The 24,738-nt window shown below is 42.1% G+C and overlaps 1 protein-coding gene across 1 annotated transcript in view; it reads left to right on the top strand.

The window, feature by feature from the left end:
• The window catches only part of stau2 (staufen double-stranded RNA binding protein 2), an 85,753-nt gene that overhangs the window by 11,723 nt on the left and 49,292 nt on the right, over positions 1-24,738 (top strand). Inside the window, exons 6-9 of the mRNA XM_030099614.1 lie at positions 8,708-8,867; positions 13,862-13,969; positions 22,853-23,065; positions 23,514-23,651. Coding sequence (XP_029955474.1) covers positions 8,708-8,867; positions 13,862-13,969; positions 22,853-23,065; positions 23,514-23,651 — 619 coding nt within the window. The remainder of the gene's footprint in view (positions 1-8,707; positions 8,868-13,861; positions 13,970-22,852; positions 23,066-23,513; positions 23,652-24,738) is intronic.

The raw sequence follows: 24,738 nt of genomic DNA, 5'->3' as shown, positions 1-24,738 counted from the left end.
AATTTTCCTCTGTGTGTGTGCTGAAACACAGCACCAAATCCTGACCTGTAACTGTTAACAGCATGTGTGAAGTTAAACCAAGCTCAAACAAAAGAAGCCACTTGACTACTGGTGAAAACGACTTTGTGGCTGGACAGATAAAGACAGGCAAATACTTAGAATTTAAAAGAATGCATATTGTCACCTATTAGGGTGGAAAACACTGTATCCCCCGAAAAATCAATTACCACCAATAATTATGTAACCATTTAAGGCCCAATTATGTTTGAGGCTAAATAGCCAAGCAGACATGGAGAGAGCCTTCTGCTGTGTGGGGTTTGGTGCATTTCCACAAGGCTTACAGATGCGTAGCAAACTTAGTAATACCTGTGACGACCTGTGGGGGCAGTGGTGAGCAGTTTAACTCATGCGAAGCAAAAGGATTGAAGAAAATGACAGGAATGATGTTCCCTCAATGAAAGACTGTGAATTTCTGAGAAGATCCAAGCAGAAATTGTTCTTGTAGTGGTTTATCCATTTCTGTCTCATCAGTGTTTGGATTAGAAATATTTTGTTTCTGTATTGATGTTAATTCATCAACAACCACAGCAATGTGCAGGATGCAAGATGTGCGAAGGCAGTGATGCACAATTTATTTGTCAGTGAAGCATTTTTTGAACATTTCAGTGTATTTTGTACTAAAAAATTGTAATTTTTAACAGAAAAATGTTCAGAAATTCAACCTATTTAGATTCTGGAAAAAGGTCTCGACTTTTTTTAACCATGTCGCTGTAACTCCTTGGACTTTAGATGATTTAAAGATTAACTTATCAACTCAAACTGGGCTTTATGTGGCTGCTGAACTAACAGCAGCCCTCGCTTTCTCCTTCTGTTAGTTAACTTCTTCACTTGCCCCTGTATTAACACAGACCTTTCCTCCGATATTGATTTGTGACAACTTTTCTACTTTAGGGAAACAGCACAAAGGAAATATCATCATGTTTTTGTCACACACAAACTGTTTAATTGGTGCAATCTGTCAGTCTGTGTAAGTCAGTTTTTATTAAAAAAAAAAAGACATGGCAATCAATCCTTAAAAATGGAGACGTTTTAAAAGAAAACAGACGACAACAAAATTGTGTTACAGCCTCTTGAAGTGGAATGCTGAACTGCCCTTCAGAGACACCATTGTCTGACTTCAGTTCTTGTAAAAAGAGAACAGGTTCCAATTTCCTGGGAAAATACGGATTTTAATCACATTTTGACCTCTGTCCACATCACAATCACTCTGCCGAGGTTGGAGGAGTCGCTGGAAGATGTTACAAGTAACAAAATAGCATCAGAAAGTGCACCACTAATTTATCCTTTGTTTACTTTGCAATAAATCAAGCACGCAGTTGACAGAGAGCTGGAATATGTTTTTGAGACCTGTCATCTTGCATAGTTTTTTATTTTCTTCAGAGCAGGGGACGTCAAAACAAAGTTTGTTTTGTGAAGCGATGCTGCATTTCTTCTTTGGTGGTCCGAACCATTTAAGAACTCTCAAGGAAAATGTGGAATCGGAGCAGCGGATATGGGTTCACCATCATGCTCCAGGAAGCCACGTTTTAACTCGAGCGCACCCATTTTTGAGCAGATTAAGTCAGTACTAAAGATGGAAAATAGCGTGCATATTTAAATGTTTTTATTTTCACGCGTTTATTGATGCGTACTGCAAGAGGGATGAAAACTAGAAATGAAGTGAGGAATCAGCACCATGTTGACCATGTGATGGTCTGTTTTTATTGTCACATCAATTTTATTTTTCTGTCTAGAAAAATCCCTGGATGAAGGTGATACAATAAGTTGCATAAAACTATGTGCAGTTACAATGTGTTGCACAGACTAGAAAAAGAAAAGAGCATGTCTTTGGAGCAGGAGGGTAATTATTCTTAACAAAGCAATTAGTTTCTCCCTCCTAATGACAATGAACATAAAACAGCAGGTCATGTCGGAATATTCTTAATGAGGACAGAAGGCTCTGATTTGAGTCTGATCCTCAGCCAGCCATTCCTCTCAGTCAGCCAAGTCTGAACAGTTGGCACTGAAAGGGCACCGGGGTTAGGAAGTGTTTTTTTTTTTTTTTTTTTTTGCCGTGTCACATAAATGAACACATGGTGTAATTGGTTCGCACACATTGGCAAGTCTTCTATTAGTCCCCCGATCTTTATCTCTGCTTAAGTAGTCAGATTTATTCACGCGATGCCTGTTTTCAGTCAGATAATTACAGAATAGACGATTTTCCAGTGGTTGCTTTTATTGCTAGCCTAATGAAAGCAAGCTTTAGTTTTATACCCAAGCCTATTAGGGTTTTTCTCTCTCTTTTTTTTTTTGCATGCTACCTGTCAGCTACAGTACTGCCAATCCGATGTGTCTGGAAAACGGCACCGGTTGCACCACCGCGCTTCAGCAGCAAAGCGGTGAGGAAAACCCACGCAGGCAGAGCCGGGACTCATCGGGAGCCAGGCCTTGGAAGGAGGGCACTGAGATGGCGCGCTGATTACAGAGCCTGCACAAAGAGAGCTTTAATCCCTTGTGGAGAAAAAAAAAATTAAAACCACAACAAACAGGTACCGCAGTGAACGCTGTCAGTTCGGACAATTTAATTAGAACAGGTTATGGGACCTTTGTTTTATGCGCCGGGTCTGCCTGTTATTCTCGGGTAATATCTGTTGTCGGTAAAGGCAGCGATTTGAGCGGTCTATACGAGGCACCAGCTGTCTGCGGCACAGAGACACAGCAGCATGTTACTCCGAGGGAAGATAAAGGAGGGTATAGATTGTTCCCACAGCGAACTTTAATGAAAAACCTACACAGTGAAAGACTTTGTGATGAGTTCAAGTCTCCGGAGACCTTCTTGTTTTTTGCGCTTGATTTCAAGTCACCTCTCCGACTTTACACCTGAAGCGTTACCCTGGTTTTTCTGTTCCATATTTTTCATCATTGTTGTCGAGCCATTTTACACCGTCGGGAGTTGCCACAAGGAGGGCACCCGACTGAATAGCCAAACGCTAATTGTGGCTTCTCGGAAACCGCTACGCGTCTGTCACACACACAGCTTCTCATTATCCCTTCCAGGCTCTGTTTGGACTCCCCAACACCTCTTTACATGTTCCGTCTCTCCTATAAACCGTTAAAACCAAAGCCATCTGAGGCCGAGGCTGCATTTTCACAACCCTCCAGCTAAAGTGAAGTTCATATATAAATGCACTTTGATAGTTTCATTATCGTTCCTCACGTGAGGCACGTATTTGAGCGAGTCTATTAACCACTCTTCATCGTTTGTTGTTCTGTACTTGAAAGCCTTAGTGGTTCGTGATTCAGGTTAATGGTGGATATTTATTGTGATCTTCTTTTATTGTTGTTGTGCAATATGAAGCCTCATTTTTAGAAATTTGAATCATTTGATCAGCCTTCCATACTTTGAATCTGTTCTGGTTTTTCAAAGAGACTTTTCCTACCTTCTCGCTCGATGACTGTAAACGCTCCAACTAGTTGCAGTTTTGTTGTTGGCTGCATGATGGTTAAACGGCGTCTTGTTGACAGATTAAACACTACCCTCTAATACTCTGCTAATATTTCTGGTGCCGACTCGTGAGTGGGTGGACGTTTCATTGTTTAGTCAACAAGTTGCGCTCACCCCCGCCCAAAACACCAACCACAGCATGTTTTCTTTGCAGCTCTGGCAATGCTTCCCAGAGCTGCAGTTCATACAAAACTGACATAAATGGATGAATAATGAACTGTTAATATTTACTGATGCTGATTACTGATCAATAATGGGCTTAAAATTGAAACTGAGCATTTGTGCAGAGTATTGTTTTGTTGAAAATGTTGATGCCAGCAGTTAGACGAAGCCATCATTTGTTTTTCTGGAACTTAGCTGACGTCATGGCCGTAAATACACATGTGATCCATCCAAGGCCAGAAGAAGGTGTATGCTGGCAAGAGTAGCCTTCGTTCTTCTGGAGTTCTTCAGAATGCATAATTGGGTAAAGCCTTTTTCAAACACAAAAATATCATATTTGATCAACAGGATCTGAACCTGGTCTCTCAAGTCCATGCGACTTTCTTAATTTGTCTTCTTGGGATAAAGAGGGAAATTAAAGCTCACTGAAATACAGCAATTCAAATTTTAAAAAAGCAAAACAAAGAAACACTGAAATGATTTTCCTTTTGTTTCATGTACAAGGAATATTTTGAACCACTACTCCACCATAACATCGGATCGGCTGCATCCATGTGGGCTCCAGGTTTGTAACTTCAGATAGAGTCCAAAGAATTTAGAATACACCCCCACAACACAGTGACAGTTGGCGTTGTGAGGGCTGTGTTTGCTTGACTACATGGGCTGTTTTCTCACACCACCATGTATTTTCTTCATGAGCAATTGCGTGAGGCTGAGGGGAAGGAGTGCAATCAATGATGGACAAAGAGAATGAAGTATGGAAGTAGGGAGGGAGTGAAAACAAGGAAAAAGTCTGGCAAGAGATTGGAAGAAAATGCAGCTGGTGGATGAGTGGGTTGGTCCAAGTTTTTGTATATTTTTTTTTGTTTTGTTTTGTTTGTTTAGTTTTGTTCCCCAGATCTCTTGTCGCCTTTTTGCTCCCAACACAGTGTAATCCCCATTACAAAGCTGTGTGTGTGTGTGTGTGTGTGTGTGTGTGTGTGTGTGTGTGTGCACAACTGTGGTTTCATGCCGCATGTTGTACAGCTATTTATGTTTTCCTGTGTGGCCAGTAGATGTGTTGGTGGTCAAGCTCTGGAGCACAAGTTGGCCGGTCCACTCCCTCTTTCATGTGTGCTTGTTTGTCTCTGTGTGTGGTTGGTCCATTTTTTTGTCCTTTCTGCTCATCCACCAAGGATGCTTTGGTTTTTTTAAACGCATCTTGAACCATAATTAACTAGTTTGCTAGTGCATTTATGAGAGATTTGGAAGGTTTGAATGGTTGTCTGAGGTGTTTTGCATAAATCCACCAGTCCTAAGAGCTATTCCTTCGAAGATACAACCGGTCTCCATTATGCTTTTGCATAATTTTGGAAGTTTATGTCTGCTACAACTTGTGAACTTGGAAGTGTCCCATTACGCAGAACTCCACAAAGATAGATCAGTAGCTTTGGCAAAAGACAACCTGCATTGAAAGCTTATCAATCTGTCCAAATGTGGTACCAAAAATCTCAATTCTCACCCTTTATATTTTTAAACCCAACCAGTCATTATTCAGACTGGAAAAAACTGCAACTCATACAAAATACTGCTTTTATTTCTGCTGTCTTCTCACCAGCTGTGTCCTATTTAATCTTTTTTCACTCTTCTCAGCAATATGAAAAAAAACAAAAGCTTTTTATGCTGTACATTTTTTTTTTTGTTGTAAATTACATTTTTTGTTACCCTGAAGAGCAAAATGCATCTAACACACGTAATCAAAATGACCTGTCGGGAAAGAGCAACCAGAGCAGCAGGAAGATTTCACAGCAACTTCAAGGTTTGTCATCACAGCATCAGTCTCAGACACGTTTGCCAAAATATGCAAAGAAACAATCACACAAATCCACACAACACATGCTTTCTCGCATATTTCAAGTCACTTTGACGCAGATGGATGCAAGTATCGTGGAAGAGAGTCAGTGGGAGTGTGTCCGATGCCATGAATGTAAAGAAGCTACCAAATAATCCCAATGTCAAACCGGAGGATGAGAAGTGAGCTTTTTTACTGTGGAAACAAGGATATAACATACAGTGTGCATTTTTTTTTTTTTAAACACATGCATCTTGCAGCTTTTCAAACCTCTGAAGCAAATAGTTTCCAGCTGAAATGTCACCCCGTCGTTTAAAGATGTAATTGCAAAGCCGAATCTCCCGGTTCCCAGTCTGCCTGTGTGTGGGCTTGGATGTCTCGTCCTCTCTGCTGTGCTTATGTATGTCTTTAAATGATTAGGATGAAACGGTAACCTACACAAGCCACATGAAAGAGCGCTCCGGGGAAGGTTCTGGCTTTAAAGTCACATTGATTACTCACTTCTAAACGCTGATGATTTATCATTTGATTGAGTTTGCGGCGTCAGCCGTTATCTGGCTCGAGTCACGCCGAGCGTGAACATGCAAACGGTTGCATAATCATGCAGACACAGATTTTTTTCAACCCCCCTCCCCCCCTCCTCCTGTGAGAAGTCTCTACACCCTTCCCGCAGGTGTCCCGGTCCAATTCCCTCTCCGCAGTCATAATAATAATAACAAAAATAATGACTGACAACACAGAACAGGGAAGAGCGAGCGTGCGCTGATTTTCACACTGCAGAACACAAATTATCTGTGATTTTGACGCGCGTACGTGTGCTCGCCTCTGTTCTTGGCTTACTTCCTTGTGTGTAAGCCACTACTTTCCCACGTTGTGGAGTCGAGTCTCCCACCGGCCTCCCTCCACGTCCTGCTCCTGCTTTCTATTCTCTCTCTCACTCTCTTTTCTCCCCCCCTCCCCCCCCCCCTGCACCTGTACTCAGCGCTTCAGCCCCAGCTGCTCTCATCTCGGCTCAGCGCTGTTGGCCGGAGCCCATGTTGCACTTGGCATGTCCTCTGAGACCCTGGGGCCACACTTGACGTGCAAGGGCCAGGCGGGCCCCCGCCCAGGGAAGGCTCCCGTGGCCAGGAGTGGAGAGCAGACGGATGAGAGGAGTGCTGTGGGCTGGAGAAAGACCGGCAGGAATTCTGGGAGTAATACGCTGACTCATTGTTAGGCCTGCTGAGCAAGACAGAGTGGAAAGACAGAGGGAGAGCTCCAGCAGTGGAATTATTAACTTGAAATAATTAGGTTTGTGGTTTTTGGCTGATTTTTCCACTTATTTTATTGAAATTTTGATTTCAGCGACAGATGAAGTCTCCTTTATTATTGTTATTATTGACTTTAACATAATACAGATATTTAGATGGATGGAGTATCGTGAATTTAGATAGGTGCTTCAAAACATTGGATAAAGGCTGTCTTGTTCTGCTGTTTTTCATTTACTGTTCAGTTATTTTGTATATGACCAAAAACTGATGATTTTGTTCTCCTGGTGATGGCAGCTGCACTTTTTCATGAGGAGTGATTCGTAAATATGTGTTAAACTTGAAATCATGAAAAACAGACTTTTCCCTTCGTCTGCTAAGTTATTTTTTGCTGCAATTAAAGCCAATTCATCAGCATACCAGACAATGAGCTGAGATCTGAAGCCACCAACTGGTCAAGCATTGATACTGAAAGAAACTCCACCTTTGCTTCCTGGTATTTCATAACTGTTGGGCCTGTTTACATGGCAGAGTTTCAGTGAAAACACATTGTTTCTGCTTTTACAACATTTTGAAAACTAGGACCATTCACACTGAAATGGCTGAAACGCTAAAAATGATGTAGTTACTATGCCAGGCCACAAGGGGGCGCAGCTGTCTGTTTTTGGAATGAAACCACACACATGCACACAGAGAACAATATGCAAGAACTTTAACAATCTTCACATTGATTTCTGAAATGATTGTCGAGAATAAGGAAGGTGATAAAGACGTAAAAAACACGCCCCCTTCTGGTTTCATTGTAAATTGCACCCACTTTTGCATCTCCTAAGGTTATTGTTCTAGCGAAGGCATTAACATTTGGATAGTATCTTGTCTTTTGAAGATTCATAAGGGAGTGTTTGTGGGTTTCGGGTGTAAAAAGTGTTCATAGGTGAGCTCAGCTTCATTTAAACTTGTCTAAGTGTGATTCGTTGCGAAAGCGAGCTGCAAAGTGTTCACACGTTTTTTTCCCTTCTTTACAATTTTAAAACCTCCCTAGATTCCCTAAATTCCCACACATCAAGTATTAGCTTTCCACGCTGCCGGGTAGGATGCTTGCGGTACAGGAATGTATAAACAGAGAAAAGGGATGTCTGCATATTTGGAAAGCTTGTTTTCATCTTCTTCAACAGGTCGTGAAGTAAACCCCAACATAGATTCTCATTCTCTCATTAAAAGCTCAGTGTCAAACACGAAGAGATTGAATACAGTTTGGAAACCAGACGCTGGTCGGAAAACATTTCCATAAATCTCAGCTGCTGCTGTCCATTTGTGTGGACCACATATGGTGGCTGTATGTCATTGTGAATATAAGTGTATATTGGCAGAGAGTGAAGCCGACAGGGTGACGGATATTAAAAACTTTGCATTTCTCTCTTCTCTTATTAGTTTTCCCACTATTTCTCTTTCCTTGTCCACAGTCCAGCAGACATTCTCAGCCCTTCTCCTACTGACCCAGGAGGGGGTATCACACACGCAGACCTCTAAATCTGCCGGGTGACAGCTCAGTCCCGCTCTGTCAGGGCCCAAAGAAAGGGAGTATAATCTATGTTTGAGGCAAGAAGAAAGAGGAGAGGATATATGTGCCTGTGCTTTGTTTTGCATCCCTGAGTTGAGATTCAATAGCAAGGCATTACTCAAGTGGTCGGCCAACAGGGTATTGTGCAGTAATTGACCCTGATGAAGTGGTGGGCCTTTTAATTTGGGAACGGTCTAAATGGCATGAATTTATAACTTGGCTCATAATGTTAGAGCCTCCCTCTTCTCTTGTTTTTTTTGTCCTTTTTCCGCTTCAGATTAATTCTGAAGTATATTGATTTGTGCCATTGAGGTTTTGTGGTAAACAGCCCCCCTTCTTTGCTTTGTTGTTGTTGATTCCAGGTACCATTTTCCTGTTCCTAAGACCTTCTATGTGCAGCTTTCCGTTGGGAGTCATGAGTTTATTGGCGAGGGACGCACCCGCCAAGCAGCCAGGCACCACGCTGCCATGCAGGCCCTGCAAGCCCTGCGCAATGAGCCCATCCCAGAGCGGCCACCACAGGTAAACACGCACAAACGCTCACGCAAAAGGCTCACAATAACCCCGCACAACAGCGTCTGTGAAGCATGCACTTGTTGACTTTTCGTCCAGGAATTCCCACAGCTATCCTTATTACTGTGTTGCTATTAAAGAAAATGCGTAGTCGGACTTCTGTGTAACTAACTCTGTCAAATTTGCTCATGAAAGTTGTTTATTTCTCACTTTTCTGGCTCTTGAACACAACCATATTGTTACTGTTCACTTCTGTTGCATATTATACTCTGGCAACGCTCTTGCAAAGTGCTTGTGTTTTTTTTATTATTCTATTAAAAAAAAGTGTTATAGTTCTTTTCTTACAACAAATTGCTCCAACATTACTCAGCAAACTGTAAGAAAATCATTATTTATTATTCCTGAAGAAAGTGTTAGGTCTGTTTGCAGATAAACGTCAGCGTTAGTCCGTATTTTTAATATTCGGCCATGCTCTCCCACTATTTCATGACTTTGTCAGCAGATTTGAACGTCCACACCCATTGCAACCTAATAAATGAGATATAAATACAGGTTTAGTCATTTCATATGTATCAGTTGGTCTATTGCTTTTGAATAGTTTGAACAAAATCAGTACATGGTGTCCAGTATTTTGAAACTTGGTACATTTCCTGTCAGGTACAGTTTAAAACGTGCTCCACTAATGTGTCTGTCGACCGAAGGAAACTTCTGATTAAGATGCAGAGAAAAGTCCAAATTTAGCATGTTGTAACTTGTCATTTCCCATTTAACTCCTGAAAGTTAAGTGGTTGTCTGTCTTCAGACGACATTATAAAAAATACCACATGAAATCTCAGCGTTTCCGACTAAACAATGTCGAATTATCCTGCGTGCGGCGAGCATCACTAGCAGCAGCACCACTAAACAGCAGTCTACTCAACCACTGTGTGACGGCTCTTTAGCCCCCACTAGTGACAGCTGGCTGAATGACAGTCAAGTAACGTGCACTTGATTTCAAATACAAAAGCCCTGTTCTCACATTTTCAAGTGAAAATGAAAAACTTTTTGTGTTGGGCGATCAGAGTTCTGCCATTCACCAATATAGCAGCAAAGATCAGTAAGAAGATAGCATAAAATTAAAAAGATTGACTAACTGAGCCATGACTGGTTTTAGCCTCACCCATTTAAACTAATTATATCTTTAATATCTACATCAGTGAACTAATGTTTAGTGCGATACAAGACTCAGTGTGAAACAGTTTAAACCGTCTGACATGAGTTTGAGAGCTGTATAGTACAAATTGTGTAAATTGTGTTGTCCACCCACATTTCAGCCGTACAGAACGTCTTCCCCGCCGCTCCACACAGCTTTGATTGTCCTTCTGTAATCTCAGCCTTGAACACTAACCGCTTTCACCTCAGATGACTACTTCAATCACTTCTACTTGAAAACGCTTCCCTCAATGAATCATCTAAAGCAGGGATGTGAAATAGCTCTTCGTTCTGGAGCTGCATACAGCCGAATTTCATCTTGAGTGGGTTGGACTGGTAAAATAGAGCCATAAAAAAACCTTAAAATTCTCTCTCCTATCGCTGTTGCATTATGGATGTTTTCACAAACTCCCCCTGACAGCGTGGCTTTGAGGCTAGTTTGCTAGTAAGGAGGTAGCTAGCTACATCTCAGCTCGGGTCTCAGTGTTGTGTTGCATCTGTTACTTGGAAGAAATTCTTGAAAGAAAAAAGATCATATGCCTTTTTTGAAAGTTTTACAATTTCCTCAGTAGTTTTCGGGGTCGGATTGGATCCTTTCGCAACCGTTTTTTTCTCGCGGGCCATACGTTTGACACACAGTCTAAAGGATTTGTCTACTGATCATTATTCCTAAATGAAGCTGAAGAGTTTTGCGGTTGTTTTTTTTTTTTTTCTTTTTTTTTTAACCAAAGTCACTTAGACAAATGCATAGACAGCTTTCATCAGATTGAAATCCAAATCCACCTCAGCTCTAATTACTCTAATGTATTATTTAAACCCTTCAATCTCCATAGTTTTAGCTTGCACCTGGCAGGGGTGTATTTTCTGTTCCTAATTTCTTTCTCTTTTTTTTTTTGGCCCTTTTTCGCTAACGACTCCCAGTGTCATTGTACCTCTCCAGAGTTTCCCTCAGGCATAGCTGTTAACTGTTGTTATCATTTCCCACCGGAAATCAAATTACCCCATATCCTCACTGCCTGGCATCGCTGACGGTTATTCAAAACGCTTTGGCTCTCCTCACTCGCCTGCCTCGCTGTCTTGTGGCGTCGGCCCGCATAAATGAGCTCTTTGTCTGCTGCTGCTTCTGAGTCTTGATTTACAAATTGAGGCACATTGTGTCTGCAGCATATGTCTGTCATTTTGTCTCTGCGTGATTGTGGGTGTTCCTACGAGTGTGTGGACGCCCTGTGACTGAAAGCGAGTCCTTTCACCGTGACTCGTCAAACTCCCTTTTGAGGAACGCCGCAGGTGAATATCACTGCTGCTGTAATGTGAGTGTTTATACACAGGCAGCGCAACCACATTCAACCTCAGAAATCACAAAACAACAGCAGTTCTACACTGATCCGGTCAATTAAATCCTGAAAATGTTGATTATTAGCCTCTGGATTGTGGTTTTGAATGCTGCCTGAGCTATTCAGTTCTGAATTACGGTTAAACAAGCTCTCTGTCTTCTTGGAAAAATATTTAACTGCTCACTCAGTGCATGGTCGGTGTAGAAGAAGATGAGTTTAATTATGCGAGAACAGTTCCTCTCACTTTTTACCAGAGATGTGTTGCTCTTCCTCCGGGAGCTCCCTCTTCCCATCCTTTTGATGTGCAATGCTTTCCCCCTATGAAAATAGTCGAGCATGAGCTTGGCTGTGAAATGGAAGCTCCCTCTTTGCTTGTAGTCACTTTTTATTCACACACACCCCTCAGTGTGACTGTGAATATCTCAGAGAGCTATATATACACCCCATACTTTCCCCCAAGACTCCCTATATGCCCTCCATTTGTCTTTGTCACAGAAGGTTTGCTGATCTGCTTGGTCACTCCGGTTCACACATGAATAAACTGGCAGTTACACACGCAGACACACACACACACACACACACACACACACACCTGGGGGTTTGTTACAGCAGCCTTCAGAGAGGATTCACACCATTAATCACACATATCAAGGATACATGGTGAAACAGGAAAGGCGACCATGAATATCATGAATGCACATTGGATTTTCAACTCAAAACAGGACAGGAAAAATAGACTGAGTGGCCTTTTGGATCAGGGGTGTCAAACCTAAGGCTCTTGGGCCTAAACTAGCCCACAAGAGGCTGTAGTCTGACCTGTGCCAAACCACCAAAATTTTTTAACAAACCTCTTGAGACCCAAAATGAGGTATCGGTGATGATGGTGTGAAAGATGTCTTCCTCAATGTGAGCAAAGTAGCGCTAGTCTGAAAGCCAGACTGTCAAGGTGACTTTATAAAAACATGCATAGTGCAACAGCTGAAGGGGAAGTCTCTGGATCTTTCACTGTATTTTCATCACTAAAGTTGACTTTATGTTGAGAATGACAGTCATTTTTGGGTTTTGTGAGAATATTGACATTTCGATTATGTATTCTGTGTGCAGCTTGAACGAATAACTTTACAGTTTAAGAAGATTTAGGACTCGGCAGACACAACCTTGGTGACACTCAGCGAAGACAAATGTAAACACCTAAAGTGCTTTAAACTGCTCTGTTTAAGATAAAAGAAGTGTCCCGTTCCCCCGCGTGGTGGATGCGATGTGACGGTTTCCTGGGAAATCCAAGAGATCTCACAGTATTAATCATGCACCATATCAGGTCACACAATGAGGTAGTAGAAGGGAAGAAGCCCAAAGGGAAAGCCATTCAGACTTTATCAGACAAAGAGCTGGACATGAGAAGATAAAGATCAAGACAGCACTCTGCATTCCCATAGACAACAAGCAGCAAAAAAAAAAAAAAAAAGTCCCTTGTTGTATGGTGGATGATATGATCTCTGTGGCGTGAAACAGGTTTCATTATTAGCCGAAGGGACTGTCACAACCAATAGTAAGTCCTCTATTCAGGCCTGAATAGTCCCCAGTTTGAAAATCCCTAAAACTTGCTGCAGTTGCCTCTTATCACTCTCATCTGTACTTAAGTAGGTAACTTAGTAATTCAGAACCCATTAAACTGTCTGAGGGCTCAGACCTGAGTCACCTGATATCAAGTCACGAGACTAGGTGGAGAGTTTTAGGGATTCTGAAGATTTGTTCATTTATAGAAATGCTAATTGACTTATCTTATTCAACAAGTTTAGGAATGATTGAGCTTGACGAAGCCTGTTTGTGTTTCACTTTTCTTTTTATTGACCTTGTATTGAATGCTTGTTTTTCAACTTTACATTATGACTAATAAAATAACACATCATCAGTAGGATGAAGTGAAGTTGTGTCACAAGAACGCCTCACGTTTAGTGTCAGTGGTATGACAATCATGTGCTTGTTGAATTCTGGGGGGAAAAAAATAATTTCTAAGTTGCATTATGACTTCCTGGCCTAAACTTCAGTAGAAAATACAACAAAAACCGAGACCTCGCTTTTCAAGTGGTGCCTGTCCACTTGTTCAGTGCATGGCAACGTTAGACTTCACTAACCGCTGTAACGCCGGGGTTCATTTCAGCCGGACCAAACATGGCAAGTGTGAACACATACCGAGAAACCTGGCTCTCCAGACAGAAGACCACCAGGCTCGCCCTGGTAACCGAGTTCTGGGTCTCGTGTCAGATCAGGATTGTATCCAGACAGACAGGCAGCCGTCTTATTGCAGCAGGCTGGCCGACATCCACTGTCTTGGTGTGCGATTCGGAAATGTGCTTATTTGATACGTGCCACAGTTTAAGAGTCACGGTCCTATTTGTTTTTGTGTAACTTAAGTTACTCTATGTAATGGCTGTTTTTTTTTTTTTTTTTTTTTTTTTAATCTCTGTTCTTCTCCAGACTTCGGAGGAAAAAGCGGAGACTGAAGAAGGCACCGACGCCAGCAAATCAGAAATTAGCCTGGTCTATGAAATTGCCCTCAAGAGGAATCTGTCTGTTAATTTTGAGGTGAGACCAACACGATTATTATATCAACAAGTAAGTGATGCCACATTTGTTTTGGGTTTTTTTTTTTTTTTTGTTTTGTGCTACAGTAACTTGGGTAAGTACAGAATGAGCCTGAGGCCACACAGTTCAGGAACATTCAAGAGAGTCATTATTTCCTGGATGGAAAACATCAGTGTGGGAAGTTTTACAAAAACTGAACACCTCATTAAGATAACAGAGAGGAAGCCGAGGGAGTCACATTGATAATACGCTGTCATGTCAATGATAAAATATGAACTGCAGAAGGACTTACGCCTGCTTGGTTTTGCCTCTTTTACACATCACTGACGTCGGCTAAATAAATAAGAGATGGCATGAAATCTGCGAACGGGAATTTTGTTGGATTACCGCTTCTCAGCAGCTCACGGAAATTCCTGTTGCTGACTTCAGAGTGTTTCATGACACAAGAATGGCTTCAGCGTTCTGTCAAGTAGATTGGATTGAGTGACTCGCTTATCGGGTAATCATTAGTTACAGTAAAATTGAAATAAAAACGGAATGGTTTTCACTTGTATCGTACATTTCAGTGCTTTAGCACCACACACACACACAACACACCAAGTGGCAGGTTAGGGTTAACTGTTAACCTCAGATTCATGTTTTTGAACTGTGAGAGGAAGACGGCGACTTTGAACCCAAAAAGCTCCCATTTTCAACAATGTGAACCAGCTGAAATCTGTTTTGATGAATCAGCTAAATTTTGAAGGGAACATGAAATAATCTGAGAAAATCTTCCCAATGGTGCCTTAAGCTGTTAAATCATGTTCGGTAATATGACACAGAAAGATTGTTTTCTCCCAGAAGGTCAAAGGATTATTGTTGGCTGCCCTGCTCTGCCATGTGGCTCATACGTCACACAGATGTAGAATGCTGTTGTTTTAATATTTTTTAACTCAAATTCAGTACTTGGCCAGAATCGCCACCTAAAAGGAATTTCAGCATTATCCGTCCTGAAAGATTTTCTGGTTTGCGTTGTGTGATCCTTTAGGTTAGTTCATGAAAAATCAGCAAAGTTTAGAAAACGTTTTCGTAGTAAAAGATGTACTTGTAACATTTATACCCATGAGAGAGTACATCTGTTGGGTCACTATTTTAAATATCCTGGAAGTCATTAGCTGCTTTTAATTGGTAAAGTTTTGTCAGATTCGTTTTTTTTTTTTTCTTCCAATTGAAAGATCAGATTATCCTGTTTACATGAACACTAAATAAAGTGATCAGATTAATGTGATGTGTGGGCTTATGTGCACCAAGACTATCGTCCAATGCAGTCACTGGATCAGCCTCATAAAAGCTTTGCACTGTGTCATGTTGACCGTTTTTGACATGCACACATGATCCCACGTCCAGCTTCACCCTGAAGCCCGCCAGGACTGACGACGGGTTTGTTCGCTGAACTCATCAAGCTTGTTGTGTTTTGTTTTGGCATTTCCTTTGAAACTGTCTCACAAAGGAAACATTTCCATTGTTTCCTTGAATATTTAGGAAGTATTTCTTACATCAGCGCAGTCTGCTCCGTGTCATTTGCACGGACTCTGATTGGATCATAAACAGGGTTACATCACCTGCTGATTGTTACATTAATCGGATAGAGTCAGCCTAATGAGATGGAAGGGTTTACAGCAGAGTTTTAATCAAGTTGGCATTTAATTTGATTGCCTGTGTACCACGTTTCCACCGCTACCGATGGTCCAGACATTAGTTATTGATATCATTTTTAAAATGGAAAAAGGGGAAGCAACCACCGTTGCTCTCTGCTGTGAAGGGGATATCAGTGACTCTCCACCTTCAGAGTGAAAAGCTTCTTTAACTGAAGGCCTAAACTTGGAGTGTGAAACACATTTTAATTCAGGGGGCCACGTACAGACCAATTTCATGTTAAATGGGCCAAACCAGTAAAATAGTGTCATGAAAAGCCTTTAAAATTAAACTTCAGAGGCTTTTCTGTGTTGTCGCGGTGTTTGAGGCTTTTGGTGCTGTTGCATTATGTGTGTTTTTACGAAAATAACACTGACAGCTTGAATTTGAGGCTGATATAAATAATAATTCGATTAACTGAGATTAAAGGTCCAGTAAGTAACATTGCATAACATAACGTTCTTCCTCCTCCACTTTCGGAGAGTGTCACGCAGGTTGCCAGTTTAGAGAGTTTTAGAGAATTTAGACAGTTTAGGGGCATCGTACAGGCAGCTTTGATTTCGGTCATTATTTCATGTCGGTGTTGAATTGATAAAGAATCAGGCCTGAAATCCTACACAGCAGTTAGTGTGGCCATCCCTATTATTCATTATCTAAGAGGCTTTGATTCTTTTTCTATTTCTTTGTATACTTTTATACTTTTATCAGACATCTGGTCTTCGACAGCTGATGAAGTCTTGTGTTTTGCAATTTGAAAGAAAAAAAAATACCGTGAATAATCCTCATTTACTGACTACTTAAAGGTGATCTTTTATGTTTCTTGAGACTCGAGAAGCTTTTAATTTTGTGGAGGGAGGCCACCTTTGGCCTATACATTTGTGGGAAAACCTTGGAGCGAGTGTGTTATAATATCAGGGGGCGGAAAAAAACTGTAAACTCAGTTGGAATTTTTCCCTTTCAAATCAGCGCACGCTGCTCGCCATGCGGAGCAAATTAATCCAATACAGCCTCAGCTTCGGGATCCCCGTTGAGATATGATGGTTTCTGAAAGGTAAGAACGTACTTAATCATCGCCGCGTCTGGAAAAAGCTTACTTGCATCAGTGGGCTGACGATCTGGATCACCTCCACAACGTGACTTCTGAAAGGCACAGTAGTTTTACAGTGTTGGCTCCTTTATTGCCTGTTGGATGAGAACAGGGTTAAGGTGCTCCGAATGCTGTGACTTATCTAACCATTAGAGCCAAGGCCCCTAACTTGTATAAGTCCAGTAAGTGTAGCCTGTCCTCGTGTGACCTGCCGGTTCCGTTCTTCTTGGCTTTCGCCATATCTCAGCTGACTCAGCCAATATTCTCTCCCTAATCGCCCCTCTTCTTCTTCTTCTTCTTCTTCTTCTTCTTCTTCTGCACTCAGCAAGGTGCCAAAAACAAGGGCGGCTCGGTTTACTCTGCGTGCCCCCCTCCCTTCCTTCACAGAGCCCCTCCCTTCCACCTCTCCGATCGTGGTTCCCCAAAATCACTCGCAGGGCAGTTACGTAGTAAGGCATTGTAGAGGAAATGGAAACCAGGAGGAAAGGAAGGAAGGGAGGTAAACTGTTCTCACGGAGTTGACGCTGCTTGTTAATAAGAGATAACACAACGCTCAAAAAAATAACCGGAGCGCTGTCCCATCCTCCCTTCAACACCCCTCTTTCCTTTTTTTTTTTTTTTTTTTTTTTTCTTTTTGGTTGGAAAAGGCATTTGCTCACCAGAGCATGACAAGACCATCCTTCCTGGAACTGCTATTAATAATTGGAGCCAGCTAAATCTGGATTGATGTGATTCATTATCTATCATGTCTTTGTCACTGTTAGCAATTACACCGCTTTCATTTTCAGTCCCTCCAGATTGAAGGCAGAGAGCAGGGGTTTTTACAGGAAGGTCACATTCCTCTGAACAGCCTCTGTCCTGCTCACTGTCAGTCCAAAGACAAGCTGTTCGGTACTGCTGTCCGACGAGCGGTAAATCAATGACTTATCCTCCACGTGCTTTCTCCCAGTCTTTGACTTTCACTCGCCATCGATCTACAACTCTGTCAACGGTTCTTTTTTTTTCTTTCTTTTTTTTCACAAGTTATGATATGTCTGCTTTTTGACAGCTGTGTTTGATTTGGTTTGTTTAGACTATCCCGCTTTAGAAAGCTTTCTTGATTTTAATTTAGAGTAGGGGAGGTGAGAACATGTCAGATCCGAAATGTTTCATTTTTTGCTTTTGCAAAAATCGTGCATGCCAGTCGCCCCGTGTTTGCTTCTCTGTGCCACGTCAAGCTAAACTATCTGAAGGCCAGCTGGCGTTGGAGAAAAATCAGCCTTTAATGAGCTTTGACGTAACACGCGATAGCAGGCAAAGAGGCATTTGGACACAGAATGCTTTGGGATTAAGAAAGGATTCAAATAAAAACACTCCTCAAGTGTAGTTTGTAATCGTTTACAGTGCCAGAATCAGTGCAGACAACGAAAACATAAACAGACATCCATATCAGTCATTCAGGTAAAGGAAGAAATATCTGGAAAAAAATCAAGAAAAAGAATTTAAACAATACTAAAGTGAAATTAGAAACCAAAGCAGATAGCAAAAACAAAGGCTGAAAGGGCAAACACTACATTTAATTGGATGCAACAAAACATCACAACAGAATTTTAATTAGCTAAATTGCCTCAGTTATTGTTTACCTCCTCATGTTTATATTGTGCAATTAGTTCCTCTGGCAGTTTTAGAACTGTAAATATTAATCGGATTCATTGCCAAGTAAATTAACACCTACGGTGAATTATTTCATGTCCAAGTGGAGGGAAACAGAATGTAAAGCACAAAGTCAAGATGAAATATAGAGAAAGAATAATGAGATAAAGCAGCCATAAGCATAAGGTCAAAAGTATTAATAGAACCCAAGAAGCTCAATAATAAACACAATAAGCTTGTGCTTTATGAAAGGAATTTGAACTTTTTGAAGAGCTAAAGTCTAACTTTAACAATGCACAGTGATGTCCCACTCTCTGGGGCATCAGGATGGAGCCTCTTTTTGTTGGTATTTCTATATAATGATCTCAGGTCTCCCAAAACCACTGGACTTAATGCTAGCTCAACCAACACCTCCCACTTCAACAAGCCCCAATTCTGTTGATGCAAGGTCTATGTAGTGTCAGTGCCGATGCCCACTTCCCCAACCCAGCGCTAGATGTTCTGATTTATTCCACAAGAGGCCTGGAGTTGGTTGCACATTGGATCAAAGTATGTAATGGACGGGAGGGTTTGCTTTGTGAGGCATCGCGGAGGTTAGTAACTGAAGATGAGTGAAAATGAGTCAGGTAGATGGAAATCAATCCTTTCTCTCTTGACATAACATGCCTTTCTGTCCCCCTCATACTCCTGATTCCTCTCCAGCAGACTCACTTTGATCCTCGGTCATTTTCTGCCATATTGCATACCACTTTGTGTTGGCTGGAGGCCAGCTGTGAATTACACGTCTCTTCAGGGTTTTTTTTTCTTTTCTTCTTCTTCTTGTCCTTTGGGTCTGTGATGGTGGTCGTACCTCATTGGACAACACTTGACTTCATCTCATTTCCTGCCGTGTCTTCTTTGTTGCGCTGAGTGGAGACGGTTAACTCCCACACTCCCCCTCAAAAAAACGCTAAAACCGTCACACAATCATGCACGGCTGCACGCTCGTGCCTCCAACACAAAATTGCAACGGTCATCTCTCATGTGAACGTCTCTCACAGCAGCTATGCGTTTACATCATCCTCATCCCTGCCTGCACCGGGGCATGAAATTACTCGTGAGTCACCACTACCGAATGTCTGCTTTCCCATCCTTCTGCAACGATGAGGGTCGCCGCCACCCTGAGAGCCAGTTGGCTCAGTTAATCCCCCCGTCAGGCAATATCAAACAGATGTCAGCATCAAAGAGGAACCAATCTATAAATCACAGCTTGTGTGTTGGATTGGAGGCTCCCTTTCCAAGGAGGACACAAGAGGAGAGGGTCCGGGCCAAGAACCACCCATCTTACAAGAAGCTTGCTTCCCTTAGGGCTTGTCCATCCACCGCTCGCCACAAAAGAGTCTTTATTCCCTCTACTAGTCTCCGCCATTGTCCTGCCCTGCTCCCATAGCTTTCTCTTCCAGAGTACCTGAGTTGTTGCGTACACCGATCTGCAGACTGTTCGGGGTATTGATGTCTCTATGGGAAGCCGAAGAGAAGGCCTCACATGTTTGAAAAAAACAAAACAAAACAAGAGATCGGCAGGGAAGGGGATTGAAGCAAGGGGGGGGAAAAAAAAAATCAACATTGAATTACCAAAGGTTTCCTGTGTACAACCTGATCCCTGTCATTAGGTGGGAGACGGGTGTGTTTGTGTGTTTGTTTGCATGTATGTGTGTGTAGCTGTGCGTGTAAATGAATGAAAGTGCTGAAATCCCATCGGTGTGGGTGCAGATCCCGTGTCGTCTGCCAGCAGACTGACTGCAGCTTGTCTGCCGCCATCCCGGCCGGGCCAAGAGCATGTGACATTGTGTGCATGGATATACACTTTCTCCCACACCCTTTGTTCGCCGCGTCATATATCCGCACAGACCGCGTTTGATGTCTTTATTCGCGATGGTAACTGTATGTTTTCACTTCAGATGATACAAGGGAGTCATTTGTAAGTGTAACACTCATCCCTCCTCATTCCGTGGCGTTTATACAAGTTTGAAAAAAAAAAACTCTTTGGATAAGCAGAAAAATGAATCAGAGAAACATCCTTATCGACAAAGAGCGAAGATATAATTACAGGACTGAGAAGCCACAAACAGGTGAGCTGCCGTTTATTGTCTCACTGATTCTCCCGCTAACGGAAGGGAAAAAAAATAATTTATTGCTTTCATGTGTTCCACGGGTTACAAAACACACCCTGCCCGGCATTGTAAAGGAGAAATACATCATGAGAAAATTGTGCGTTTGCTTTTTTTTTTGCCAAGAGTCGGATGAAAAGATCGGTGCCTCTTTCATGTCTGTATGTTTAGCTGCAGCGAGCAGCTGGTAAGCTGGCACAATGCAACGACTCGCTTTGCTCTGCCCAGAGATGACAAAATCTGTCCATCAGCACTCCCAAATCTAATTCATCGCTCCTCGCTCAGTTCTTCAATCCAAGTGTGATCAATGACAGTTTGCTTTTTATGGGGCGTTATTTGCAAAACAATTTCTTGGCTCGGGCCAGCGACTTCCTGGAGGCTCCTTTCATTGCTTGACACATTAACAATGATGTGCAACAGAGAGTCCTGGTCCGAGTGAAATCAGGAACAGCAGCATCACCACCCGTCTAACAAGATGGCCAGTTTTCCCGTAACTTAAAATCATTCTGTTTGTGCGTGGAGAATAAACTTTTGTTCAAGCCCATTCACTGCTGCGGCCGTGTTTATGTCTCAGTTACCTTCTTTCTTCCCAACATAAGCTGAACTCCTACACGTTCTTGGTGATGAAGAAATGGGGGAAACCAGGTTTGAGGGACTGATTATGTGGTTAAAATGAGAGGTAGCCACAGAACTTAAGGAGTTGAATGATAAATTATATTCTAAAGTAGATTTTACTGCTTCAACAGGGTTCAAACACCATACCCTTGTACTTGGAGATGACCCCTTTAAGAGGATTTTTATCCACAGTGTGGACTTGCCAGGTGCATGACCCTAAGCGATCAGCTCATATCTGTTTTTCCAAAGTGACAGAATCTAAACTTAGCTGCAGACAATGATGTGGAGTGTCATCACTGACACCATCAGCACCTTTGCAAAGTTCGGAAATGTGATGTTTTCTGTCCTGTTGTGTGTTAAAATGTGCAAGAAGCTGCCATGTTTAATTTCCTTTTTCTGGCGATGAGTACGGCCAGAGGCAATCCCCCTGAGTGGGAGTGGGTTCCACTAATGCTCTGTGCAGGACAGCTGACAGGGTTAGCATGTTAAGATTCATGTTGCTTTTCTGAATGAAATAGAGTTGCATTTCAGTGGATAGTTTTCACTTCTGAATCATATTTTTCTGCACTTCGCTGCACATTTCCTTTATAGGTGTCTCTGAACATTCAATAACTTTTAGCCCCAAGGTTTCTCTGTCAAGTCTCCATGAATGCTGCACAATGCAATGAAAGTATGCAATGCTGTGGTTGAATTTTGTGAAAACAGTAAGAGTTGCATACGGAATAGAGCAATCTTCATAACCACTCACACATTGTTTTTTCAGGTTGATGTATTGTTTCTTAGTTGTGCTTCTCTGAAATGAACTGATTTGTTTGTGTCCATATGTGCAAATGCAAATAAAAAACAGGGGTATGCACCATTTATCCGTTGTTTTTGTCAGGGTCTGGTATTAGTCTGTGTTGATGTGTGAAGTATCTGAGGAATGCTCGTGGTTCCGCTTATCAGCGGGATCTTTTCTTATCGGTCACCGGGTTCAAATGAACTGTTTCGGGATTGCATGTGATTGCTACAATTTGTGCTGTCTGCACCACAAATTAAGCTTAAATAAAGAAAAGTCGGAGAGCGTGGGAGGTGCTGTGGAAAAACCGAAACAACACACACACACACAAATTGAGAGCGAGAGTAAGAAGCATCAAGTTTGGACCTGCAATGGCATCCACGTTAAGCAAAAACGTACCTCAAGATGTTTGGAAGTGTGTGAAACCTAATTCTTCCCCCAGTATGTTTTCCTATCTTGGTTTGAGGAGAACCCCACCTGCTACACACACATACACAGACACACACACACACGCACACACTGTTGGGCTTCACAGGAAGTAGATGTGATTGCAGAAGCATGACCTAACGCCAGCCGGTGTTTGTTTTAGGTCTCCCAGGTGACCAGAGGCTGGAGGAAGGAAACCGAGCCTCCATCACTAGAGACTGTCATCTAGGAACATGTTACTCTTCGTATGTGTGTGTTTTGTACGTCAGTGTTGTTCAATCCAGTGTGTTTTTGTGTGTATGCATAAAGCGCGTATGGGTGGGTAGCATTGCGGCCATCGAGAGCAGCTGTTTCGGACCACCTGGCGCAACAGCTTGCCGAAATGCGGCCGCACACACTCCCTCACACCCATCATTCATGACAAACACACATTCACATTCGTTCAGTTCATTTCTGCCTTACGTCATTAGCCATTATTTTATTTTATTTTTTTTGTGGTGTTATCGTCTGGCCTTCCTCAGGTATTGAAGGAGAGCGGCCCCCCACACATGAAAAGCTTCCTAACCCGTGTCACCGTCGGGGAGTTTTCTGCCGAGGGCGAGGGCAACAGCAAGAAGTTGTCCAAGAAGCGCGCCGCCCTGTCCATTCTGCAAGACCTGAAGAAGCTGCCCTTCATACCCACTGTGGAGAAACCCAAGACACACTACAAAAAGCGCACCAAGACCATCCTCAAGGTACACTGGACTGAAAACATATTTTTAAGTTATAAATGATTTTTTTTTTTTTTTTTTTCCCCCTCTAAGCTTTGTGCTTTTGGGTGCATCCTGATTGATGAACTCATAAGTACAGCAGAGTTATGCTCTCACACCCTTTTTTTTCTGGTCACAGATAAGAGCTAAACCTAATATGAATGAATACTTTTACTCAGTTTCACTGACATTCAAGACGTGTGAAACTCGATAATGTAAGGTTTTTTTTTTTCCTCCCTATTAATTTCCTGTATTATCGTACAGGTCTCCGTATCTTTCCTATCTATCCTTTACAGATGATTTCATTTCCGTAGATCTATAACCAGCAACACACACTTCTTATCAGCAAAGCTCTGAAGACTTACAGTGATGGGAATTGTATAAGTGAATGTGATCGCTGGAGCCGGACCACGTCTACGTCTTTTCCTCCTAGACGGAACCCGACTATGGCCAGGGCATGAACCCCATCAGCCGCCTAGCCCAGATCCAGCAGGCCAAGAAGGAGAAGGAGCCCGAGTACCTGCTGTTGTCTGAGAGAGGGATGCCCCGACGTAGAGAGTTCATCATGCAGGTGAACACTGATTTCGTTGTTAATGTTACTGCAAGAAAAGAAACAAAATGACCTGACAAGGATTTTTTTTTTATATGTTTTACTCATGGATTATCATTTAAAAGTGTCAGGAGTACTGAGAGTGATTGGAAAATAAGTTTAACCAGATCTGCTGGACCTGAGACTTTTCTTTAAATGGTGATAAAAGTTTCTTACAAAATACAATTCTGTCCAATTCTCTCTTTTCAAAAATCTTCTCTTATAGCTGCTATGAATGTAAGTTAATGGATTCCCAACAGTGGATGCAAATAAATCAAAACCTTGCTGCAAGACACCTCGTGGTAAAATGGTGCTCGATTCCTGAGTGTGTTCTCTCACCCTCTGAGTGCCTGACGCTCTCTGTTCCCTCTTCAAAAGTTCTGTTTAACATTTATTGTCTTTATAGATGCCGTCATGGCTCAGAATAGACAAACATCAATGTTTATAGCCTTGTTCTCGTCAAGCAGCAGACATTTGTTTCATGCTATTAAGTGTCTCCTCGTCCCTCGCTGTCAGGACGGACAGCACCAAGTCTGTTTTCTGTACAACGGGAGGAGACAAGAATGCAGTGGTGCAGCGAGAAGCCAGTGTTTAAAACAGGATAAAACTCCATGTTCCTGAGGCAGTAGCAACCTTTAGCCCTTAACTAAGTTGCGGATGCTTTCCTGTTTATCGCTAATGCAGTAAACAGAGCAGTGTTTTGTATGGAGAAGGAATCCCATCAGATACTGCAGTTACCTTATACAGTGTTGTTTGGCTTATTTGGATTCTTGCATTCAAACCATTACGTTGCAAGATAAATAGAAGAAAAAAATGGTTTCGTAAGCTTTTACAAACTTAGTCCATTTTGATGGAGATCTTGCATTTGCTTGGATTTCTTTCACCTCTACTATGATAAAATAGTCGTATTGTCCTCGTTCTGCTCTTCATCTGCCAATGCATGATTACTGCAAGACTTGGGCCAAATTTAAAACAATTCTCCTCAAATCTTCAGAAAAGGTGATCTCATCATTAGATTGTAATTATTTTTTATTGCTTTAGGGTTTCCTCCAGTAGGCTCTTTTAAATA

This window comes from Salarias fasciatus, chromosome 9 (genome assembly GCF_902148845.1).
Source record: "Salarias fasciatus chromosome 9, fSalaFa1.1, whole genome shotgun sequence".
NCBI lineage: Eukaryota > Metazoa > Chordata > Actinopteri > Blenniiformes > Blenniidae > Salarias > Salarias fasciatus.
This window is presented reverse-complemented; position numbering and strand designations above follow the sequence as displayed.